This window comes from Ictidomys tridecemlineatus, chromosome 11 (assembly GCF_052094955.1).
Source record: "Ictidomys tridecemlineatus isolate mIctTri1 chromosome 11, mIctTri1.hap1, whole genome shotgun sequence".
In the NCBI taxonomy this organism is placed as follows: Eukaryota; Metazoa; Chordata; class Mammalia; order Rodentia; family Sciuridae; genus Ictidomys; species Ictidomys tridecemlineatus.
Window position 1 is genome coordinate 99,553,054 of NC_135487.1, and position 26,825 is coordinate 99,579,878.

General features: G+C 31.4%; 1 protein-coding gene and 1 pseudogene across 1 annotated transcript in view; both read right to left on the bottom strand.

Moving 5' to 3' along the window:
- The window catches only part of LOC120885679 (protocadherin-15-like), a 189,507-nt gene that overhangs the window by 11,779 nt on the left and 150,903 nt on the right, over positions 1 to 26,825 (bottom strand). The window contains 5 exon segments of the mRNA XM_078027797.1: positions 4,054 to 4,059; positions 6,433 to 6,585; positions 7,630 to 7,638; positions 9,784 to 10,002; positions 17,119 to 17,295. Coding sequence (XP_077883923.1) covers positions 4,054 to 4,059; positions 6,433 to 6,585; positions 7,630 to 7,638; positions 9,784 to 10,002; positions 17,119 to 17,295 — 564 coding nt within the window.
- LOC144368181 (protocadherin-15 pseudogene) lies at positions 766 to 3,721 on the bottom strand (annotated as a pseudogene).

Here is a 26,825-nt window from a genome sequence, read left to right on the forward strand (position 1 = left end):
CTTGATTTTGTATTTAAATTTAATATTATTTCATTTATTAAACTGCACATAAATATTTTCTTTGAAGGAGAATCTTTAAAATTATAATTAAAGAGATGATATAATAATGTGACAGAGCAAAAATTAAATAGCACTTTAAACACTTGTGGGAACAATGAAATGTCTTACAAAAGTCAACATCTCAAGATTTATTTGCATTATAAAGAAGAGAAGGGAATGCACAATGAGAAATAAATAAGATAGCAATTGAAAAAAGTAAAAGATTTATCAAATTTATGAGCATACTAGTAAGACAAAAGCAAACCAGAGTAAAGGATGTTGTTAAAAGAAAACAGATGACTACATATTATAGCACCTGGGGTTTATTTTGAAACACCTAAGCCTGTCATCCCCTACATTTCTGAGTACTTAGCATATTACTTTGGAAGTATTTCTTCCTACCAAATACATAGGCTTCAAGAGAACAAAACAAAAAAAAGAAAAACAGAATATATGGTATGACTTTTAGCTTATTTTTAATAGGCTATCTTTTCCTGGAACATTCATATGAAATAATGATCAAAAAGTAAAATGAAAGCATCAACATAATAAACAGTCCTTTTTGTGAGGTTGGGTATCTAACTTTCATGCCCATATCTCCCCATCAAAAACAGATTAAAATTACTTACTTTTCAAATAAATGTAGGACAAATAATGCTACTTTGTAGTTAAGAAAATTAAGGTAATTTTCTCTACTACATGAGTTAGTAGTGATAAAGTTAATAATCTTTTAAATTAAAACTATGGAAAAAACAGCATTGCATTGAGTTTTGGGTAAAACAGTAGAATCTTCTTTGATGTTCAAATTTGATGTTCAGCTTGAAGTTATGATCAACAAAAGATTCACAGTTAAAATAGGAAAATCAACATTACAGTGCAGTAGATTGACTGTGCGATTGTTTTTCAATTCCCTCCACGGTATTGTTTGAATTCTCCTGGTTTTGTTCAGATGTGATTCCCATATTTGTTATCTCTGAAGTGCAAGAAGTTTGAAGTTTTGAGATGTTTGTGGGTGGACAGTTCTTTTGTATTTGACTGTACATGTTAGCTATTGATTTTTCAAGTTCTGCTAAGTTTTTAATATGTCTGAGGATGCCTTTTGGTTCTTTTTGAGGGTCTGTCTTACTGATTTTGATGTGTATAGGTGCATTGTAGCAGCTTTGATTTCCTTGGCAGGAGTTATATATGTAGTGCATTTAATATCTGGTATACAAACACCCTCTGTGGATAGAGCTGAAGCTGAAGGAGGCCGTGGGCATGGAAGAGAAGGAGGTGGTGGAGGTAGAGGAGGAAAGGGGGGTAGAGAAAAAGAAGCAGGGGGAAAAACAGTAGGAACAGAAGGAGGAAGAGGGGGAAGAGGAGGAGGACTACAAGGAGGAGAAGAAGGAGGAGGAGGAAAGGAAAAAGAAAAGGGAGTTAGGACAAGAGAAGGAGCAGGGAGAGGAGGAGGAGGAAGAGGTGGAGGAGAAGGAGGGGAAGGAGACAAGTCAGAGATGTTACATGGATGGGGAAGATTTTCAAAAACGTTCCTTTCAGTTTCAATATCCAACATACACGGGGGTGTTTGTCTCTTAAAGACTGAAGAATTTGAAACGCAAGACCTTGCAGGAGAAAGTTCCAAAGAGCATTCAGTAGGAGAAGGGATAACATCAGACTCTGATTTGAGTTCCACACTTCTTGAAATAGTTGGCAAAGTGGAGAAAGAGAGGTGAGACCAAGAAGAAGAAAATGAAGAGTCTGAAGCTAGAGATTTCAATTGTTCTGTTTCTTTCATAGCCAGTGGTTCACCTTGCCTTATTTCTTCTCTCTTGGTCAGATATGTATCTTCGGTTGTAAACAATGGATTACTACTACCATTTTTGTTGGAGTAGGTTCCATTGCTTGTATTTTCAGCTTTTTGCCAGGTGTTCTGCCATTGCATCAGATCTATGGTTTCTGGTCTGTTTGGAACCTTCCGCATCAGTCTCCTAGGTAAGCTGACTGGCTGGTTCCACGTCCTCTCAATCTTTTCTCTTGGGCCCCTCAGGGACTGACTCTTGACTTTTGTTTCCACTAAAAATGGGTCTTCAAAATCTGTTCTCAAGGAAATGTCTGAATGTGTTGATACTGGACCTATCTTTTCCTTATAAAGGGGGTTACAAGCACTTAAGCCGTCCTTATCGGATAGAAATGTGAATTTTCTTGGAGACTTCTGTTGGTTGTTTTTAAGTGATCCATCTACATGAGCTGGCTTGTGAGCCTCAATGGTATTGGAAGAAAAGGGCTTCACAACTTGCTGATTTGTCCTGTCTTCTGAGAGTGAGTTATTTCCCCTGCTTTGTTGAAAATGGTAGAGAAGGAAAAGACTTGAAAGAAAAGAAGATAATGAAATGTAAGGAAACAATTTGTTACAGCTTTCATGAGAAATATGTTTTTATGGTTCTCATTACTATCTCAAAATATAAAATGCCAAACAACACTAATTTACTGAAGCAAAACATTACTTTCAGATTCCTATTCTCAAAAAGATAAGGCAGTAAAATCTTGAGAGTTGGGAGTAGCATAAAAAAATTATTTAAAAAGATGTGTCAGTCTCTAGACTGCTTTTTTCCCCCACCCCAGTTAGTTTGATACAGAAAAGTATCCAGCTCTTCACATAACAGTTCACTCATGTATAAATCATAATGATCCAAATTAAAGACAAGCAACTTGTCTTTAATTTGGAGCATTATGATTCTGTATCCTTGGCCTTGTTTGAGGATGCTCAGAGCTGACAGTTATGCATAAAAGATCCTTGGCTGTATCTGAATCAGTTTATCTCCACTATCCTTCATCTCTATAATTCTGGCCTAGAGGTAAAAGTACTCTGATCTGTGAGAAATTTTGCAAAAGAATACAGAAAGGGATATTTTATTTTTTAGATTATGAGAATTAACAGTCCACAGACACAGAGGGAGACTTCTCACAAAATTCAAAATCACATTTGAATTTATGCTATGATCCTGAAGAGAGATGATTTTCCTGTTTAAATTTTAACTTAATTTTAAAACATTATAAATAATGCCAATTGGCTGAGGAGCTGCTGGTATTTCCTTCATTTAATTTTTAGAAAAGACTTCCCTTATTGAGAATATTTACGTTAAAATTATATGGCTTTAATGTCATTGAAGATTTGCTCCTCTGTAAATGGTAGCTTTGAGATATAAACAAATTTGGAAAAGCCAAAGAACACAAATTAAGTGCCTTTATTGAAAGCTTCGGGACCTTCCTCCAGAAAGTTTGGGTAGTAGACTTTAAATTTGTCTCTAATTAGGGTTTACTCTCCAGTGCAAACAGAATACCAAATTTATCTCAGTAATTTTTTAATATTTACATTCCATTAAAAATGGAAATAAAAGGGGGGATATTTTGAATAAGAAGTAAATAGCCATGTTGAAAAATCAAGGTAATAGTTTAGGCAATAAAATGATGTATAAAGCCAAAGTTGTTAACATGTCATGTGGCAAAAATACACAAGTTCTAAAAAGAATGCTAAGTGATGGACCTAGAGTGTCGCCCCATCTGAGTGATTCAGAAAGTGCTGACCATTTGGAATAATCTGGCAGCCAACACTTTTATGTTTTCTGATATTGGAGAGATATTTTTTAAAGTATGTAAAAATTCATTTAACTGCACATTACTTGGTCATTGCTTTTGTGGACATCTGGTCTTGATTTGCTCTCTCTTGGACAAAATGATCTAAATAATGATATCACATAATTTATAATTTAAGGGAATCTATAAATATTTTTGTATTCAATTAAAAACAAAGATAACTTGAAAGCCAGGCTTGTCACATCGAATATTGGTTTTAAGCTCAGGCATTCCAAGACACCAAAAGTAAATTGGATGTGGAAGATAACGTTTTCCTTTTAAAAGAAAATGATTCTGTGGTAAAAGATGAAGATCACTGTAGTTATAGTAAAATACCATTTAATCTATTCTATCACATCTATTTTCTAATGCCCTTGTATTAGAATGATATTATTTACTTACTTATGCCTATGTATCCACAGGTGAGAAAGAGAAAACATGTGATAGAAAAAAAGAAAGTTTTAACTATAGTTAATTTAAGATGATTATAAAAATACTAACAGGAATTTCTTTAAACATTTAATACTTATATTCAAGAAAAAAATTCATGAGTTTTTAAAGATTTTCTGTGTGTTTATTAAGAATGATATTTAATAATGTCCTAAATAAAATCACATGGTACATATTTGGATGTTTTATCACAAAAAATATATCCAGCAATGTATCTATTATATATATATATTAATATATATTAATATATATATAATATATAATTGGCCTGTATGAAAAATGAATAATTATTATCCTAAAATAGAAATTTTAAATGAGACTACAAATTGCTATGCCTTAACTCTAACAAATAGATTAATGCACACTAATTTATAAAGAAGATACATTTTGTTTGGGAGAAAGTAAAGTACCATGATGTACCATAGAAGTACCATGATGACTATTATAGAACAAATTTTAAACTATGTGAAGTTATTGATTACTTATTGAAGAAATTTACAAAATGAGTTGATATTTTTTATTTTTTAAAATGATTTCAAATAATTCACTTGGAGCCAGTTTATTTTATAGTACCCTATCATTAGAATTCCTATTAAAGTTTTTGAATAGATAAGTTAAAACATTTCCTAAAGATAATTAAATACAAAGAACTTAAAATATTTGACACATATAACTACAAAATATTTTACTAAATCTATTATAATTTTTCTAGTAAATATAGTTCACAAATGTGGCTTCTTGGAAATCACCATTTTGAAACTACTTTGAATTCAGATACCTGTCTTTGTTAAAATTCTCACATACCATTCATTCTTATCATATAGAAACACACTTAACTTTACACATGCTGCTTTTTTTTTTCTTTCTAAAGTTGTTGCTGGCAGAGGTGGTTAAAGAGATTGAAGAGAATCAAATCATATTGGCTCAATTCCTACATTCACCAGTAGTTCAAAAAAAAGACCTTCATTTTCAACTTATAAAAAACAGTGAAAACATGTATTTGAAGCAAACATCCCATATTGTATTATTATTTTAGAGATAAAATGTCACATATTAAACACAATTTTAAATTTAGTTTTAGTCAAAATAGCATTAATAACAATTTTAACATACTGAAACTAGACAGAATCTAGTATAAAATTATAATATAGCAAACAAATAATAATACCTCTGCTTAAACCATTTTTCTAATTAACAGGCGAATTTCATTATTTTTAAGGCTTGCTTTACTCCTACTAGTAAATGCTACAAATTTAGAGATATGTTTCAGTCCCTCTACTTAACCAAATTCTAGTTAATAAAAGGGTTTCTGAATTTAATTTAGCTGTATGCAAACATTTATAAATATGCTTGGTAGTTTTATAGAACATTACAAAGAATTACTCTTGAATTTTAAAAATATAAACAAGTTAAACATAAACAAAAAAATCAGATTATATGAATACAATCATTTGACAGATACAGCTTTTAAGTCTTTTAACACTAAGTTGTCTTTTTTAAAGATATGACTTAATACTGTTTGGAGATTCTAAGTAGTATAGGAGAAATATTGAGCAACCATAGCAATCTATCTATATTTCACCACACATTGTCATATTTTCTGCCAAAGTTTTTGCAAAAAGTGAGATGTGACTACTATGTGAAATTTTTAAGAAAGATTGTGCCAATATTACTTATAAAATCAATATTACTAAACAATGTTTGTTGCAAGATTAGGAAGCTCAGAATACTCTTGAACTTATGTTAATGTGGACTGGTGACCATTCTACAGTTACTCAATGAAATAGAAGTAAGAATAATATAATGAAAAGTATTTTCTGTATGTAGTTGGACATTTAATACATGGATACATTTTATGCAGATCTGAAGATCTTATATAATGGCACCAAATAGTGTCCTATAAAAGGCTATGATTTTAAACTATAGAATTTAGTTTCAATTACAAATTGGGGGTTTGGATTTGATCCCAAATAAGGAATGACTGTTTTAGGATTGTTTAATTTTTCATCTCATGTGTAAAAACTTTTTCCCCAGAATTTTTTAGGGGATGATGTCTGTATGACCGTGGCATCAGAGAGAGTCCATATAATATTAATGTCCTAGGAATACATTTATGATTGTTTTCTCAAGTACTACTTTTCTCTTAGATTTTTTTCTTTTGCTATTACTTTTAAACTTTACTTCTGAACTTTTTTTTCTGTTTATATATAAAAATGAAATAAACGGTCCAATAGACTGAAAATGCATTTCTTCATCTGGTTAGAATTACACACACCACTCTGTATCCAACAAAACCCATTTACTTCTAAAAGTTTCTGAAAGGCTACTTACATTGCACTGTCTCCAAGTTCTTCATAGAGATGTGCCCCTGGAGGTGGTGGGGGTGGCGGAGGCGCTGCCATTGGAGCGGGCGCTGGTGCTGCTGGCTTTGCTGCGGGTAGTGCAGACAGAATTCGTGCTGTCTTGGTGCATTCAGCTTGCCGTCTTGGGTAAAGTAAGATTGTTTTGTAAAATTTTTTTTAGAAATCATATGCTTTTTAGCAAGCTATCTTAATAATGATGTTCAGTTATCAGAGGAGCCCACTTATAATATTTTACATAATTATTTGAACTCATAGAATGATACTGTGAGAGAAGCATCCTCATAAATATCACTGACTTATACTTGTCCTTCAGTTCTTTAAAATATTTGCTCCTTGAAGAAGGGGGAAAATTAATAGGAGTACTTGCAAGATAAATTAAGTAATAATTTTAAAGTTACAGCTAAAGGAAATAAGTTGTAGTATTGTATGATTGCATAGTAGGGTGACTATAGATAACACTAATGCTGTGTATATTTTGAAAAAGTAGAATAAAAAGGATTTTTAATGTTTTTACACAAATAAACTATATGTATTTGAAGATACAGATAAGCTTACCCCGAATTCAACATTACACAATATATGTATATATAAAAACAATAAATGGAACTCCATCAATATGTACAATTTTATATGTCCATTAAAATTTTTAAAATAATTTTAATAACTGTATTGCATAATTAAAAGTTTAATGGATACCTTCATTAAATGAGGCATATAAAAGATATTTTTCATTTATTTTTCATCTATTTTGAGAAAAGTTATTTAAAAACTGTTCAAATACTTTTGACATTACTTCACAGAGGCTGTGAGGTGTGCACATACAGAAGGGAGATTTGGTTAGATGTTGTATTTTTTTTTATTCTTAGGAATACTTGTGATTCTTGTGTTAGAGATGGATCTCTGTTTTTTTTATTATTATGGGCACATATCGCTAAAGGGTACAAATGATTAGAACACTTTATTTCATATTTACTTCAGTTATATCCAATTCTAAAATCAGCTCAATTCCATATATATCAAACCAAAGAGTGCACCACTATTACAAATGCCAGTCAAATAATTAGTACATAGTTTTGAACAGGATGACCACTTGATCAACAGGATATATGGTTTCTATTTTTCTATTACATAAAATCATGTGCAAAATATCCATAATTATACTTACACTTTAAATCTGTTTAGGAAAGCAATGAGTAAGAAAAAAGAGAAAACTACATTAGAGATATTGTGCTCATAATATTTTAACATATAACTTATTCTAAATCATGAATAATTTACTGGTTAAACTCATAGTGACCGTTAATGATATAGTAGGGAGACTAAGGATTTCAATTCAAAAAGTGAAAGTGGGAAGCACTTCATTATTACCATTATAGTTATAAAAGGGGCTAAAACATTCATTACAGGAAAATAAATAAATGAGCTAAATGGAATAGGAAAAACTGGATTAAAACACAGTGACATAAATTTCAATTCTAACAGAAATGAAAAATTGAAGATGATCTGGTCTTTCTAATTGACTTGTTGGTTCACTCAGCTTGAAGAAAATTAAAGGAATGAAGTGAGTCTTACAGGAAGCACTGATTACACTCTTGGCCTTACTTTGAAGCTGAAATTGGAAGGTAGAACTGCAGAGTATCAAATTCATTACAATTTTCATCATATTTGCTTTGTACTTTTTTATACCTAGCAAATTTCAAAGACACATCATAATATAAAAGAATAGCTAGCCATTTTAATCTTATTTACAGGCAAAATTTGAAGGTACAAACATTAGGTCTTTACATGTTAGAATTTTTCTTTGATATATGAGCAGAGCAAAACTCATTTTGTGTGATTCTGTTAATCTACAAAAAAAGTGATAACTGAAATAAATGTGTACTAAAAAGAAAATTAAATAATTATCTATAAAATATTTAAGTATAAGCATCTTATTTTTTTAAATTTCAGACTGCTGATAATACCACATGAATGCTTCACTTTTGATCACTGTATTGCATGTCAAATATAAGAACTTTTCTCACTAATTTTCTTTCCTATCAGGATATAAAATTGCTCCTTTGGGAAAAAGATGGATGAAAAAGGACAAGTAACAATACAGAATAAACTTGAAAATTAATATTGGATTAGTGGATTAATAATCTAAAATAATTTTCCCAGTATCATTTGTTCAGATTTAGTATATCATACCTCCAGATTTAGTATATTGATTGACATATTAAGGAAACATTAAGCTCAAATATATCACCCTAAATATTATGTTGGCAACTTCACATTGTTTTTGTGATGAAAATATTCCTCTAATATCTTCATGTAGATCATAATTTTCCAACTTCAGTTTGAAATCACCTTACCATACTCAATTCAGAAGGAAGTTTTCAGTGTTTGAGAGTTTACTTTTTCAGTAAACATTTTACATAATTAATAACAGCTCTACTACTATTTCTTACTACTTGTTACATCAAGTAATTTATATAATTCATGATGTCTGTTATTTATTTTCTCTTTGTAGCACCCTCAGAGTTACCTAACTTCTTGACCATCTTTCTATTTTTTTTCAGTAGAGATATATTTAAAATGTGTATGCATCAGTCACAAAGTTTCTGATACCTAATATCAAATCAAGGATATTGCTAGTGTGCCTTAACTATATACATTTAAATAGTAATAATTACTTGATTATTTTGAAGGGTCAAATAACTTTTTAAGCACAGATATTATAAATGGAAGAGTTTCACTGTAGGAAATGGAAAATTAAGGCTCTACTCAGTCAAAACATATAACCAGCTATTATAAGACAGCTTAGATCAAGGAAGGAAGAAACCACATGGAGAATTACACGTGATATGCTATTATTTTATTATGATTTTGTTAACACTATCATCATCTGCATGGAGGCAAATTTAGCCATATGGATGAAAATCTATTATGGCAATATGTGAGGTTTCATACCTTTGTTTGGAACTTTGTAAAATGGATATATGGATATAAGATTATATTGTTATATTCTCTAGGATACTTATGAGCTTCTCTCAGGAGGGATTTAATCCAAAGAATGAATAAAACCACAGGAAATAAGCTAATCCTCCTACTGAATGAGATTATATTAGGAGCACAGGGACCTTGAGCTGTACATGAGAAGCTTGTGGAAAGCTTGTAATGTTTTCCTTTTGAGGAAGGTGATTTGGTTCAAAAAAGATAAAGCAATCCCAGAATGGTTGAATTACCAATATTTTTCAACTACAAAGCCACATTACAAGAGATGATTTTCTATAGGTCTTCAAAGAACAATCCATGTTTAGTGTCCTTGAATACTTACTGTCTGTAGCTGACTAAGACCACCAAGATGGCAGGAATATAGCAGAGGATGATGATGAAGGCCAGATCCAACAGAGCTCCTTCTGTGTATCCTAAACTTTCTCCTCGCTTTTTAATGCTGGTCACTGCCTCTGGAGTCCGGATCTGCAGAATGCGCCCTCCTTCCCCAGAATATGGTTGAAAATATTTATTGATATCAAGTAGCTTGCCATCCAAAAATCTTTATGATTAGATAAATAGTAAAATTAATGACACTAGAAAAGAAAGGGCCATTTTAAAATGAAATAATACTATAAAATATTTTATTATCTTTAATTTTAAAACAAACTGAGAGTGTTATGAATAATAAAGGTATTACACTGTGGAGGAGAATCAAGGAATGGAATAATTATCACTTAATGTATAAGAAGAATCAACAATAAAGAAGAGTTAAGTATATATCTGTATAAATCAATGCTGTTAATGATAATGTCCCTTACTTTCAATATCACTAAACCTCCAACATCAAAATAATTGACATCATTAAGGTATTCAGATGGAGTATAATATAATATTCCAAAGTAGACAGCACTGTTTAAAATTATATTCATTCATTTTCTCTTGTGTCTTCAAGATGATCTTGAAGACACACAATACTGATGGACTACAGCCCAGATTCTGACACCATTATGGAAATAAGTCTAAGACTCCAACCTAAATCTTGAGATTCACAATAAACGTTTTCTACCACATCATCTTAAATGCCAACATTCTCAAACCTCAAAGTGAAACAATGTTTTATAGGAAGAACATGAACAAATATTTTTTCTGCCTGGGAAAAAAGATTAAATCAATGATACAGGTAGAAATTATTGTAGTCAGGAAGACAAGAAATAGTGGCCAAGTTAATCCAATTATTCTCGAAAATCTTTCCTCTAAATAACACTATGTTAACTATAGATATTACACTGTCGAGGAGAATCAAGGAATAATTATCACTTAATCTTATTATTTGGCTATATATTTTATACTGTGATTAGCAGGCAGTATATTTTTTCAAAATTCCTGGGTAACTTCTTTACAGTCTTTTATAAATATTAAAATCAGTACACTTATATTCTTAATACTACAGAACCACAAGATGTTTAAGTTATTCTTAATTCTTTAGGATTTTTTTTATTTAAAGTCCAATGTTTTAATATTTAAAATTGGAAAAAATGAAATATTTCAAGTAAAGGAAAATTACACATGGCTCTGTGATGCAAAGCAACTGTACTCACGGCTAAGGTCTAGGTATACTAAAAAATCATTTTTTAATTAAAAATGCTGTTATAAAATTTTGATTATAAAGCATAAAAGAGTAAAAATATTTTAAAATTGTGTTTACTAATACAAAATTACCATCCTTAAGTTGAAAACCATGGAAAACATAAAGACTTGTGAAAAAAAGCTTTAAATGGCTCTAAATTTCATCATCAAAATATAAAATGGTAGTTACCAAAGGCTAGGGAGAGCAGAAAGATGAGAAAATGAGGAAAGGTTGACCACTGAGCCATACCCCTATCCTTATTTTGTGTTACATTTAGAGACAGAGTCTCAATGAGTTGCTTAGAATCTTGCTTTTGCTCAGACTAGCTGTGAACTCTTGATCCTCCTGCCTCAGCCTCCCAAGAGGCTGGGATTATAGGAGTGGCCCCTGGCATCAGGTACAAGTAAAATATTCTAATTATTTCTTGCATAGTAGGATTACCATAAATATTATGGACTTTATATTTCAAAAAGCTTGAAGAAAGGATTCTGAATATTTTCACTATGAGGAAATGATATGTTTAAGATAGGTACGTTTAACTTGATTTAAGCAACATACCGTACATTATAGGAAAACATCCACAATTCCCCAGAACACACATAATTTTCTCTTATATCAAATTTAAAAATAGTCAAATGTCATGTTTTTGCACTTTTACAGTGTATTTATGCCTTTTTGAAACTATTTGTTCTAATTTTCAGCATGACCATGCAAATTTTAAATTTATTTAAAACCCTGTTCAGAACTTTCATATATGAAAACAAGATGCTTGGTATCAGATGAATTCCGATAGCTAGTTTATTAGTCTTCCAATTTAAGAAACCTAATGGCCCAGATAATTCAATTTTGGTTTTAAAGCTACATACTTTCTTAACTTAAATTTTCATACTGAAATATAATACAATTAGGATGCCTTTTAAAAACATATATGGTATTTATAGATGAAAAATAAACCTTGTATAACAATTTTCCTAGATGATTTTTACATGTAGAACAATATAATAAAGTTTTAATCATTTTGTTTGATATTTTTATCAGATAAAGAAATATATTCTCAATGAAGTATAGATTAAGAATTGAATCACAAGAAGTATATATTTTTTTAAACTGGGAAAGATCAGAACCAGAAGATGATCATTACTTGCAGGGATAATCTGCCCCTTTCTAATGGAATTGATTTGACAGATCTCAATTTATTGGACTCTTGTTCAAACCATGTAAGAAGAATTCTTATTCATACAGGTGTTCCCCTTTGAACTGTTATCTAGACTACTGATCTACTTTTTGTACATTTAGAGCAGTTTGACTAGTTAAATATTTTTGAGTCAAAACATTTTTTTTCTTACAACATGGTGAATTTTGTTTTATTGCTCTTTGGAATTTTATCAGGCAAATGAGATGTATTTTATAAAGCCATAAAAGAAAATGAGAAAAAAATAAGCTAATATTTTGATAAACTAGTATGTGTATATTCCTTGTAAGATTAAAGCAACAGAAACCCACAAATAAAGAGGCATTTTTACTCCCTCTGAAACTCTTTTCCATGGATGTATACAAGAGAGATTAGGAACGAGATAAGAGACAAGAGAAAAATTTCATTCATGGTGCAAGAACAGGAAAGAAAGAATCCGTTAAAGCTGTGGCATGGGCAGAAACACGAGGCCATTTCCCAGAAATGATCTCACACGCGTAAACTATCCCCTTCCCTAGAGTTCAGGTGAAGGTGTACGTTTTACTTTTGCGTAAACCAAAATTGACTATACCTAAAAGAGGAACAGTAGGTCCCCTGGGCCTCTTATCTTCTGAAACAGTGCAAAGTAGAGGTTTCATGCTGGTTGGGGAAATACAAAGGACTCACACTTGGCAAAGAAAAACAAAAAAACAAAAAAACCTTATCCAATGCAATGTGTGGCTGTCATAAGATGGAGAGGGCAAAATCTGAAAAACACCAGCCCAATGTCTGAACACAGCTACATAAGGATTAGCTAGATTAGTCTTCCAATATAAGAAATAATGATCCAGATAATTCAATTTTGGTTTTGAAAGTACATATATCCTTAACTTAAATTTTCATACTGCAACATAAGGCAATGGGGATGTCTTTTCTGAAACCTATCTGGTTTTCATAGATGATAATCAAAGGAACCCCCATCCCACACCCATCCTTGGATTAAGATTGGAACCAAGCCACATGGAAGAGAAGCATAATACTGCTAGAGAGAAAAGAGGAAGGGGAGGACTCTCTCCATAGCAGAGGACTGCAGGGACCATTAGCAGGGAAGGGTCAAGGAAGGAGTATGAGAACACCCCAGCACTTTAGTCTCTATTCTAAGAATGTGTCAACCACATTCCACCAGGAGAAAATGTGAACTTTGTAACACACTGAAATTAATGACTGTTCCAAAATATAACTCCTGAATAGATTTACTCAACAGAAAAGGGGATGTGTGCATGTACTGATGTAAACTCCCCATTAGTTCTTACTGTTTTACATATCTGGTAGTCAACCAAATAAAACACAATTAGACTATAAAAGAAAAGAAGCACACTAGTCAAGTAAGAAATAAAATAAGAGAACCAGACACAGATAACCTAGATATTGGAAATACCAGAAAGGAACTTGGATACTACTCTGAAGAATACACAATAGAATTCAGGAGAAAGTGGAAAGCATACATGAACATGGAGAGATTCTGTACAATGTTGGAAACTATAAAAAATAATCTAATGGGAATGCTAAAGATTTCTATTTAAAACAACATTAAGATGAAGAATTTCTTTAATGAACTCATCAATAGGCTTACATAGATGAATCCATAACTTAAAAATAGGGCAAGAAAAAGTATCCAAACTAACTAAAATACAAAGATAACAGTGGGAGGGGTGGAGCACCAGAATAGAGATACAAACAGCATAAGGAAAACTGGATTCTGATTGCAGTCCCAGAAAGGGAATAAAGAGGAAATGGGCTTAACAACTATGTGAAGATCCTCAGTATTACTAGCAACATTTATTGAAAACTGTTCTTTCCCCAAGTCTAAATTATTGTTGTCTTTGTCAAGAAGCAGGTGGATGTAAAGGTGTAGACCTATTTCTGACTCTGTGTTCTGTTCATTGGTCTATGTGTGTTTTGATGGCAGTAGCATGTTTTACAGTATATTTTGAAGCCAGGTAGTGTACTGAGTTTGTTCATTTTGCTTAACATTAATTTGGCTATTCAGATCTTTTCTATTTCCACATGAAATTGGACTCTTTTTTTCCCCATATCTCTGTGAAGAAGGCTATCACTATTTTGAAAGGGATTGTACTCAATCTGCAGATTGGGGTATTATAACCATTTCCACAATACTCATTCTTATCTAAGAGGAGTATTTCAAAAATGGTTCTAGACTGGGCAAATATAATACACAAAAAGTAGATGATGGTTATTTGAGTCCAGTTTGGAGAAATCAAAAATAACAAATAATTTTAATAAATTTCCCTTTTATGTGATAAAATGTTCTCAAATTGATTATGGTAATGGTTGCACAACTCTGAACACTTAAGAACTACTGGATTAAACACCACGTTAAGTGGGTAATTACATGGAATTGCATCTCAAAAATGGTTTAAAAGGTAAGTATTTGAAGAGAAAATTCTGAGGAATATTCTAGAAATAAAAACAATAAAAATACCCAAAATAAAGAAACAAACAAAAATGTGGGTACAATAAGTTCAAAACAAGATAAAAGTGATATATATTTATTACAGAGAATTAATCAACTCACATATCCACAAATACAAAAAAAATCAAAATACCAATAGACTTGCCAAGCAATACAAATCATTTACATGTCATTAAGAATCATTTCAGTCATCTCCATGTCTGTAAAGTGTTTTATTTTTTTGTTTTTGATTAACTTAAATCCATTTTATAATATTAAGGTTAACATACTAAAGTAATTATTATTGTTGATTTTATTATTATTTGTTTCTAATCATATGACCTGAGAATTCCAACATCTTCAGTTACTTAGATTTAAGGAGAAAGAAAAATTGAAAGAATAACCCTATATCCACTGCCCTGGAGATTAGATAACAATTTAATATTCTGGAATACTTGTCCAGTGTTAAAAACTAAATTTTCAGTAACTTTTATTATTAATCATTATTAATGATTATACATGTACATTAGCAGCCTTGGAAATCCTGTGTGTATAAAATTTTATTGTAAAGTATTTCAAGGAACAATTAAAATGTTAAATGAGACCAGTATTTCTCAGATACTGGGGTTCAAGATAAATACTGGTAAGGCTAAATTTTAATAATTCATGGCAACTCTACCCTCTTCTCAGCATAAACTATGTTTTTAAAATTCATCAGTATTCTCTACTGTTTTTTTCCAAATATTGTATCCCTAACGTGTTTGATGGTATAATTCAAATTATAATTCCTATTATTTTTCTTTTTAAAACCAGGCATATGTCCCCCCAAAATAGATTTTTTACACTTAGGAAAATCATTCTAAACTCAATCTATTATCAAATTTTAAGATAAAACAAGTTTACATAGAAAACAGAGAAAAAGGATGAACATTTTTAAAAGAAGAAAAATTCTAATATTTACAACAGAAAGACTTTCTGTAATTTAGCCCCATATAAATTTTTAAAATAATAAAATGCACAAAATTGGCTTTGTAGGTCTAAATGTTACTTCATTTGGAGAGTGATTATATAGCCTGAAGGAGTTACCGCTTCAGTCATCTCTATTTCCACACAGTGATAAGTGTACTGACTTGCATTAAAATCTCTTAAAATAAATTTTTAAATAACAAACTTAATAACAATGGCTTTTTAAAATTACATTGATATCAAATCATTATGTTCTTGCTAAAATAGAAGCAAAGAATTGTTGTTGATGAACAGACTTAAAACTAAACTGAGAGTTTATGGATTTTAGTAAAAATGAATAAGTAGGTACTTTCTAAATAAACAAACGTATGTAGACATATATGATACGTGTAAATTTGAACATGAACATGTTTCTAAGCTGGTTGGTATGTATAGACAAATTTAAATTCTGAAACCATGACTTTGGGAATAAATTTTGTGTAAGTATGTAAATACACAAATAAATATTTTGAATATATGTATATGATCTCATATTCAACATATATTTTAAATTAAAAATGTTTACATTGAACATTGAATTATAGTCCAAGAATCTGTTAGACACTAGATGTCACTAGAGTAAAGCAGAAAAAGATAAATTTTTTTTAAGATTCAACTGCTAGAATAAAATCCAATAGAAAATATGCAGCAGCATTTTATTAGATTCTGACCTCCATTTTTTAAGGATATTTAACTCAAATATTCAAGTTCACTCTAAGGTTACACTGGGATGAAATACACATAGGTATAGTCTTAAATGGGTGTGATTTTTACCTCTGTTCTCCACTCCCAAATCAAGGGGGGAAAATATGTAGTATAAACATGATTTTTGAGTTGTTGACTCAACAGACTTCTTAGAAAGCTAGATTTCATCTTAACAGTCAAATCTACTGAATTGTTGCAGGGAAACTGCTGCTTTAGGAATCTGTATTTTCCTCTCAAACAGGCACAGTCTTAGAGTAAGAATGAGGCCCTAACATGAAGGGAATGTGCGCTGTCTGTCTGTCTGTCTCTCTCTCTCTCTCTCTCTTTTCTTTTTCTTTCTTCTTCTTTTTTTTCTTCTTTTCTGTATTCTGAGGATCAACCCCATTACCTTACACTCTAGGCAAGCACTCTACCATTGAGTTTATGTACCCAGTCCTAAAGTGACCTCAAAGAGTTATTTCTTGCATATAATAGATCCTTTGTTACCCATATATTCTGAAGTCACTGTAGTTCATACTTGGACTTGAAAACTTACTGGTGAGGAACCTAGATTTTCTCTGTGATTTATTACTTGCACTTCACTTGCAACAACATTTTGGTGTGTTTTAAACTTTAAGTACTTATAATTAAATTACAATTACCCAGGGTGCTATCATAACCAGAATGATGAAAAATGATAATAAAATATACTTACTTAAAAAGTTCATTTCTGTCAATGGCTCTGTTGGTTTGGGGATCAATTGCATAGACAGTCAGGTCACATTTGCTGTAATCTTCTAAAGAAAAGGCATCCCCGTGCCGGCGAGCACCAATGGATTCTACCACCACCTTGGCACCAGGAATTTGATCCTGAACATAGCGATCCAAAATCCTATAAATCAAACAAAGTAAAAACATGACATTACGATGGGTTTACTAGGGGAAAAACATCACCCTCAACTTGAAATGACGTTTAGGAAATAAAAAATGATGGCAGCCTGGTTTTTGCTAATGTTTACTGAACATGAACCCTTGAAGGAAAGAACAACAACAAAATAAAAGAGTTTTTTTTTCAGCATTTAACTCCCAGTGATGCTGGAAGTCAAATAAGGTAGAAAAAGGTCATCAATCATGTCCTATTTAAGTCTAGATTTTTGAATTTATGATACCATTTAAGCTTTTATGTGGCTCATGGGAAAGGCCGATATGTTGTACAAATAAAGCTGTCTATGCGTTAAAGGAGCCAAGGGGGTCTTTGGACTCTTGACCTCACATAGTCAATGTCATAAATTACACCTCCCACCTATGTCTGAAATACCTGGAAGAGCTACATGCTATGGTATAGGATTAGAATACCTGATTTTTTTTAAGGGTACAAAGATCCTGAGGGCATTATAGCAATGAGAAAATGTTGACATATTTTGCTGGTAAGTTTACAAGGTTAAGATAAAAAATATTTCATGCAAATATCAGAAACTATTTAGATGAACACAATCAGCTAAGAAATATACCATGTCATATCAGAATAATCATAGAAAAAGCAGATATAATATTAACTAACGGGTAATTTTCTGAAAATTGAAATTCTTCCAATTGTATAACTTGATTTTAATTGAAAATACAATTTACTACTATATAAATATTTGTTTTCTATTTTTCTACATATGGCAATTTCTTGTAGATTAATACTGGAATGCACATAAATTATTTATGAACATTTCAATGTTTAGTGTTTAACTATATGTGACAAATATGTTTACATTGCCTATACATTCAATTCTCCTTGTGGAGTCCAACTGTGAAATATTTTCTTGGGTAGATAACATATTCTAAAATCCTCTAACACATCTGGAAATAACTTTTGCTTAAGATATCAAATTGACCTACTTTCTGCTCTGTTAAAAATAAATTGCCTTAAGAGTTTGGCATGTGCTTGGCTTGCCCTTATTACAGGAACAATCAGGATATTAAACTTTGGAGGAAATGGCTATGCGATTGTATGCCAGGGGACACTGCCAATGGTAGTGAAATGCACTGTCCATTTGTTTTCACATTTTATAGATGAGTTCAGTTGAAAACTGTTCATTCTCCTTTTCTCTCATCATCCCACACTCATGGCTTCTTCATCTCACAGAATTGTTTCTGATGAGATTCTTGAGAAGAATCAAGATGCAAACAGTAGTAACATAGCATTGAAGAGCACAAAGCTTGGATTCAGTTTTCACCTTTTACACATCAATGACATAATCTTAGACAAATAATTGTAAGCTCTTAAAGTCTCAGTTTCCTTAAATACAAAATGAAAACATCATTCCTTATATGAAGTTTTGTGTGCATTCAGTGAACTAAAGATTTTACAAAAATCTTTACACATTTTTCCAGATAGAAAGGAGTTCACAAATTATAATTATTGATATTATGATTGTAGCTAGAAATTTGGTTCTAGTATTTGCATTAACAGGTTTCTTCCTTGAATCTAATTAAAAATATTTAATTAATTTGTAAAACTATTAGTAAAGCATATTACTGGTACAACTGAATCACAAATCAAAATCAAACAAATTTGAGTAGATGATTTAAAAAAAATTGTAAAATGTGGGCTAGCTGTCCCATTCCTTTAGTTTAAGAATTTATATCTTCTGCAGATCCTTTTGGCATTATTTGATATCGTTGGAGGAAATTCCTCATGTATGTATGGATTAACTGTATGCTGTGCTACAATGAAGATACATTTCTGTTAAGTCTGTATTTTCAACTGTGTTTCAGTGCAATACTGCAGAATCACATTAAGAAAAAAATAGATGTAGAATGAAAAATTGCTGTACTAATTCCTTTAAGATTTCAGAGAATTATAAATCAATGAAGTCTAAAATAAATGATAACATTTAAAACATGCAATAATGCCTTCTTCCTGAACATTATTTTCTTGGAACTTTTGGGATGAAATATATCTATGATAAAAAGAATGTATCCTAATTCAAATTCTTCCTAAAGTTTTTTCTTATGGAAACCTGAATTTAATACGTTTTTTTGTACCAGGGATTGAACTCTGAGGCACTCAACCAAAGAGCCACATCCCCAGCCCTATTTTGTAGCATCTCACTGAGCTGCTAAGTGCCTTGCTATTGTTGAGGCTGGCCTTGAATTTGTGATCCTCCTGACTCAGCCTCCCAGCTGCTGGGATTACATGTGTGTGCCATAGGTCCAACTTAATACTTTTTTATAAAAGCACATTTTGTAAAATCCTATCTTCAACCTATTATCCATATTTATTTATTAGGCATTTTCTACATCTATCTTTATTACATATATTGCATATATATAATTTCATTATGTATGCATGTGTTTATTTCACATATGCACACATATCTATGTGGATATGTATATATAAATATATGTAAACATATTTAAAGAGAGATAATGTGAAATGGTCTCTATCTAATCTATAATATTTATATCTTCAGAAACAAAAGAGATGTCTATGAAGATGTTTACACAATGTTAATAATGCTTAGGTTCAGGTGGTATAACTTAAACATTTTTGTGATTTTTCTTATTATTTAGTTTGAATTACTTAGAGTACACATAATAAAAACAATATAGTCATAATTTTTAAAAAATCTTTTAATTATCCATCTCCTCCCCTTCAATTTTTTTTAGGAAAAAATATCCACATGTAAGTCTATATATTCAGAAATTAAAAAAAAATGTAAAACAATTAAGCTGGGTATACAGTTATATAACAAAATTACAGGAAAACTCAGGTAAGAGTTAAGTGGGAAGATTTTACTTATTCATTTATACATTCATTCAATATATTGTATATATATATATATATATATATATATATATATATATATATATATATCTCACATTATTTTACCCACTCATCTTTCTGTGGATGCATTTGTTGATCCTATAATGAGGTTATTGTGAATAACACTGCAATGAACGTGGACATGTAGATATTTTTTCAGCATCCTGATTTCAGCTCTTTTAGATATATACCTAGAAGTGAGGTGCTGGATCATATGGTAATTATATTTTCTAATTTGGAGGAACCTCCATTCTGTTTTCCACTGTGCTTATATGGCCTGATATTTCAGTGTGTAATTGGTCCATTTTCTCCACAACCTTACCAAAACGTTTCTTTTTTCTCTTTTGGTAACATCCATCCTAATAGTTGTAAGGTGATATCTTATTGTGGTTTCTGTTTGTATTCTAATGATAATTAGACATGTTGAGCACTTTTCACATACCTGTTGTCCATTTGCATGTATTCTTTTGAGAAATGTCTAGTCAAGTCCTATGGCCATTTTTGGCAGGGGACAGGGGATGTTGCCCTATACAAAAAGTAACTAAATATGAATTTATAATTGAATATAAGGTCTGAAACCACAAAATCTAGAAAAACACATAGAAGTAAATGTCTTGACCTTGGTTTTGGGGATGCTTTCTTTAGTATGATAACAAAGTCACAGGTAGCAGAAACACAAATATCTAAATGGGAATACTACTAGCTATAAAACTTATGTAGCACAAAAGAAAACTCAGCAAAACAAGAAGGGCACCACCACAGTGAGAGAAAATATTTGCAATCCAAATATCTGAAAAGGGACAATTTCCAAAATACATAGAAAGTTCTTCTATATCTTTTCTCTCCCTTATCATTGATTTTGCATGATAATTATTTTTGGAAGTATTCCTTAGTTTTATAAAGCTTAATTCAAAGGAACCTAGACTATTTTGGGGGGTTGGGACTGGGGATAGGGCCTATATTTTATAATTTTATAATTACTGAGTAATTTATTATCTGACTCAAAAACACACATAATTTTGGTATCTATAAAACAATGGTGTTTCCTGGACACAAAGCAAGGAATATAAATTACTCATGGCATTTTCAGGTAAATGGATGGAGTTAGAAAAGATAATGTTAAATGAAGTTAGCCAGTCCCAAAAAACCAAATGCCGAATGTTTTCTCTAATATAAGGAGGCTGATTCATAGTGGGGTAGGGAGAGGGAGCATGAGACAAATAGATGAACTCTAGATAGGGGAGAGGGGTGGGAGGGGAAGGAAGGGTCATGGGGTTAGAAATGATGGTGGAATGTGATGGACATTATTATCCACAATACGTATATGAAGACATGAATTAGTGTGAATATACTTTGTATACAACCAGAGATATGAAAAATCTCTTGTGCTCTATGGATGTAATAAGAATTGTAATCCATTCTGTTCTCATATATAAAATTTAAAAATTAATTTAAAAAATAGCATGCTTATTAATTACATTTCCTGTAAAATACCAAACTTGGATTCAGGCAAAATTTCCTCTTAGAGCTAACTAGTGAATTTTACCTGTGCCTTGTGTTCCTTGAAAACAGTGATAATTAGGAGTCCTCCTACCCTTCTTTGTTCAGAGAAACCACTGACTGCAAAGAATTCAGCCTTCCTACCATGACTTATATAAGACTCAGGGTGGTCCCTGGTTTATTTATAAGGAAGCCAAACACATTTCAATTCTGTATTTTATGAATGATTAGGTGAATTGTTTTATCACTAATGATTGATAAAATCAAATCAATTTTTTGTTAGCCATACTTTTTAAAAACTTGGTGACTCAGTAGACTTAATGGGTTACATTTTCTCTTTCCTTGATCCCCTTAGGCTGACCCCCAACCCCCACTTACCCCAATCCCCCCATTACACCAATACCTCATACAACCTCTTCTTTAGTTCCCTGATAAAATAGGCTGATGTCTGGGTAAAACATTCTCTAATATATACTTTATTTGATGGTCATCTTACTTTCCCCACACCCAATTCTTTCTAGCCTCATTTACTCCTCCCTGTAAAAGAAAATCCCTTTCTCCCTAAACTTTGAGATATTTGCAGAACTCTTGGTCAGAGAATTCACCATTACAACAGTCCTCCTTCCACTAGCACATTCTTTCACCTTTCCTACAATAATCCTTTTGAATACCATCTCTTCTTGCTTAAATCCAAATTTGTCTTTATTTGACATATAATGCAATTATAGAAATTATTACTCCAATTTTCTCTTTATTCTTCCTATATAAGTCTATGTATCAACAACTAAGACATGTGAAATGCAATGGAGTTTTAGCAAACTCAGTGTGAAGCAAAATAATATTTATTATTCCCTTTTCTGTCCCAATGTGTTATGGACTTCATGTTTGCATCCGTCTAAACTTTACTTGTGAAGGTCCTAATCTCCCACTGTGGCTGTATTTGGATATGAGCTCTCCAGAAAAACAATAAGGTTAAATGAGGTCCTAAGGGTGGAGCCTTGATCTAATGTCTTTAGAAGAAGAGACACCAGGAAGCTCCCTTCTTCCTCCAAAGGAGTACTCAATGAGAGTACTCAACCAAAAGGGAGAGCCCTCACCAGGCATTCACTTTACTGCACCTTGATATTGGACTTCCACAGATCTCTAGAACGGTGAGAAAATAAATCTCTGATGTTAAAGACACCTAGTCTGTAACATTGTCATGGCAGTCTGAGCAGACTAAGATGCAGTGTGAGCCAGCCAAGAGGTCCCCAAATCTCTGATTGTATTTGTTAAATTTCTTTCAGTTAATTTGTGTGAAATCTGGTCAACATTACTTAATTATAATTAAAAACTGTTCAAGCAAACTGTAAAATAATAAGTAATGTCTAAACCATTTCTTTTGCTGCCACTAAAAATAGCAGTAACAAACTCTCTGTATTTTCCTCTTAATTTTACTATGAACCAAAAATTACCCTAAAAACAACAAAAAATCTTTAAAAATTCAGTAAAAATAACCTGCTGATATTAGAAAATAGTAGTGCACCAAAAACATGAGATATTCAAAGTCTGAACAAGATAAATTGGAAAATTGTGTTTAATAAAATGTTCTGGGCAATGGGAGCTTTGAAATGGAAGAAAAGAGCATTTATTATTCGAAAGAATTTTTATTGGTTGTTCAAAACATTACAAAGCTCTTGACACATCATATTTCATACATTAGATTCAAGCTGGTTATGAACTCCCAATTTTACCCCAAATACAGATTGCAGAATCACATCGGTTGTGCAATGGAAGACTTCATCTTCGAAAGAATTTTTGAAGATGAAGTCTTCCATTGCACAATGTGTAGAATACATTTAATGAAATGAATTCTGTGTGAAAGAAAGAGCACGTTGGAAATATCACTCTTAAAAATATGTTTGGAAAAGCCAGGCACAGTTGGGCATGCCTGTAATCCCAGAGACTTGGGAGGCTGAGGCAGGAGCACTGCAAGTTCAAGGCTAGACTTGACAACTTGGTGAGACTGTCTCAAAATTAAAAAAAAAAAAAAGGACTTTGTACATACCTCATGGTTAAGCACCCATGGGTTCAATCCCTAATACAAAAAAAAAAAAAATTGGATATGTGAAAAACAGTTGGGTGTGGAAAATCCCTAGAAATAAATAAGTTAAAATCAGGAACAATGTCATTTAGCATTATTCATTATTTATTATATATATATATATATATATTCTAAATTATATAAGATATATATATATATATATATATATACACAATATGATACTCAGTGTTTATAAGGTACTGGTCTTTGTGGTAGGAATGTAGCAATGAACAATGGCAAAATTATCTTGACTTCAAAAATTTTGTAAGCTTTGCCAGTCGTTTGATACCATTAATTATCCAGTATGGGGTACACAGGACTTATTTTCTTAGTTCTACTGCTTTTATTTTATGCACATACAGGAAGAAACTATGGTATATATACTTTTAAAATAAATGAATTTGCTCAACATAGTAAAAAATCAACAATATTACCTTTTCATCAGCAGGTATAGAGAAAAACACAGTAGTGTGGACTGTGTATTCTACTACTTCTAGGTTATTTAAGTATTATGTAGATTCAGGTAGAAACAAAATAAATGACAACATAACCATTATATTTACTATAAAAGAATAAATTAAAGGTGGCTGACCACCAAAATAATTGCCCTGAATTTACATTGTTGATAGCAACTTATCTATTTCAAACACAAATACTATAGTCAAATATATTACAGAATAGTGTCCAAGTATGGCAAACTTCCTCAGAACAAAAGAACTGGCTTTACTTGACCTCCTAAGAAGTGAAAAACTAGCAAAATAATTAGAATAATTGCAATAATTATTGAATAAAAATCAAATTTTAATTTAGAGTTTCATCATTACACTATGATTTAGAAGATCTACAACATATCCAGAATATTTATATAATTATGTACTATTCAGAAGCATTTTAAAACTGAAAACTTCTAAGGAACTATGTCAGTATAGATAATATAAGCTGTGTTATGGGAACATATTTAGTGTGCTACCATATTCTAAATTATAGAAAATATAAAAGTTTAAGCAGCTTTTTAGAATAAACTTTGAAAAACATGTTAACTTTTTTTCCTAAGAAAATTCCTTTATTTAAAATCAGAACTAAGGTTTTGAATAAAAACTGGCTCTCTTGTTCTTGAACCAAATTATTTTAGGTACCTATCCCTGAATTTAAATTTACAGCATCAACTTAATCAGTTTCATATATACATGCATCTTCAACTGGATTCAGCCATATATTGCATTATACAAAACTAAAGTGTAAGGTCTTAATTGAAATAATTGCATAGCTGAGACAGATATTTACTTTTGGTTGATTTAACTTTCATTTTTTACCCTAAAATTATTATAACATCCATATTCTAAATTACCCATCAGTACTAATGAAAAATGAAGTGAAAGTATCATTTTCATGAGAATTTATGACCTTGCATGGTCAGCTCACTCTAAAGAAAAATAGGTTAAATTTTAAATCAGATTTACCTCCTGAGAAGTAATGCAGCAAAGAGAACTCAGTTTACTGCTGGTCTATAGATACACATTCAAATTAACTTCCACTCTTATCTATCTGCGTGTTTCTAGAAATTACACAATCTCTCAGTTTTAGGGCATACCTCTGCAGAATGGGAACACTACCCACACATAACTTAAAGAGTGTGTAGAAGGAGTTAATTAGAAAACACCTACTAAATACACATAACCCAACAAATAGAGTGCTGTGTTACATACATTTGTGTTAGCTATAGGAATTTTTAAGGTTCCATGATTGTAAACTCTAATGCTTAGACTTTTGCTGAAGTAAATGGTTTATATTTTAGTAGCACTATCTATCTCCACTCCAGGAGCTTGTCAATATTTTTCAAAAGCCTTCCTAAAAGAATCAAGTCACTGGGGACTGCTGGAGGAATACACAATACAGGTTTTACTGTGTTCCTAACTTCTTTGCTTCATTATTATAAACCTATAGGGACTTTCCTCAGATTATAACCCAATTACTACTACTCATAGTCCTTAGCATTTGGTTCATTACATTCTATGGTCAACCCCCCTACCCTAACCCATACGATAACAATATTTTCTCTTAATTTGAAATCAGACTCAGAAATAATTCTGATTTTCTAACAAAAATGGTATTGTTTTGTTACCTTTGCAAATGATTCTATTCTCTTCTTTGTGTGTGTTTGTTTGCTAGTGTCTTTCACTTTTGTCTAGATAAGGTGAAAGGCAAGTTTGTGACCAATTTGATTAGGCCTGCTTGCTTTAATTTCCTTCTTTTGTGTTTGCTTTATTTTTGTGAACTCATTTTCAATGTATTTTATCTTGTTTTACTGCTTGAATCATTGTAAGCTACTTTAGAATAAGGTAGAATATTAATTAATTAATTAATTATCTTTAGAATAAGGTAGAATATTAAGTAAATTTAGCCTCAGATACATGAGACATAAATGAAAATAACTAAAATACATTTATCAAATTAAAAAATACAAATAAAATTTTCTTATATAAACATGTGGTTGAATTTATTTCTCACATTAAAAAACAGCAGCAGTGTCTGAGGTAAATTGCAAATAAATTGGAGAAAGTTAAGAGAAGAATCATAGACATGATTAAGAAAATAGAGGATAAGCACCTTGAGGAACAGCTCAGTGGTAGACCACACTCTCAGCATGTGTGAGGCCCTGGGTTCAATTTCCAGTACCTCAAAAAGAGGGAGGGGGGTGATATGATTGAATTTTGCTGAGTGGAGTGGCAACCCTAGTAAAAGATATATTTATTTATGTTACACTGTATCTTGATTGAATTGTAAACTAATGAGATGTTCTATTGGGCAAACTTATGGATTATAAAAACAATATAATGCTGTATTACTCATTTCATTTAAAACATGGAGAAACAGAGAAAATGAGAGAGAGAGAGAGAGAGAGAGAGAGAGAGAGAGAGAGAGAGAGAGAGAGAGAGTTTCAAAAGAATTAAAGGCCCCACTGTGTTTTTTGGAAATCTCTATAAAACAACTGTTATTTTAAATGTTGTAATAAAACAATATA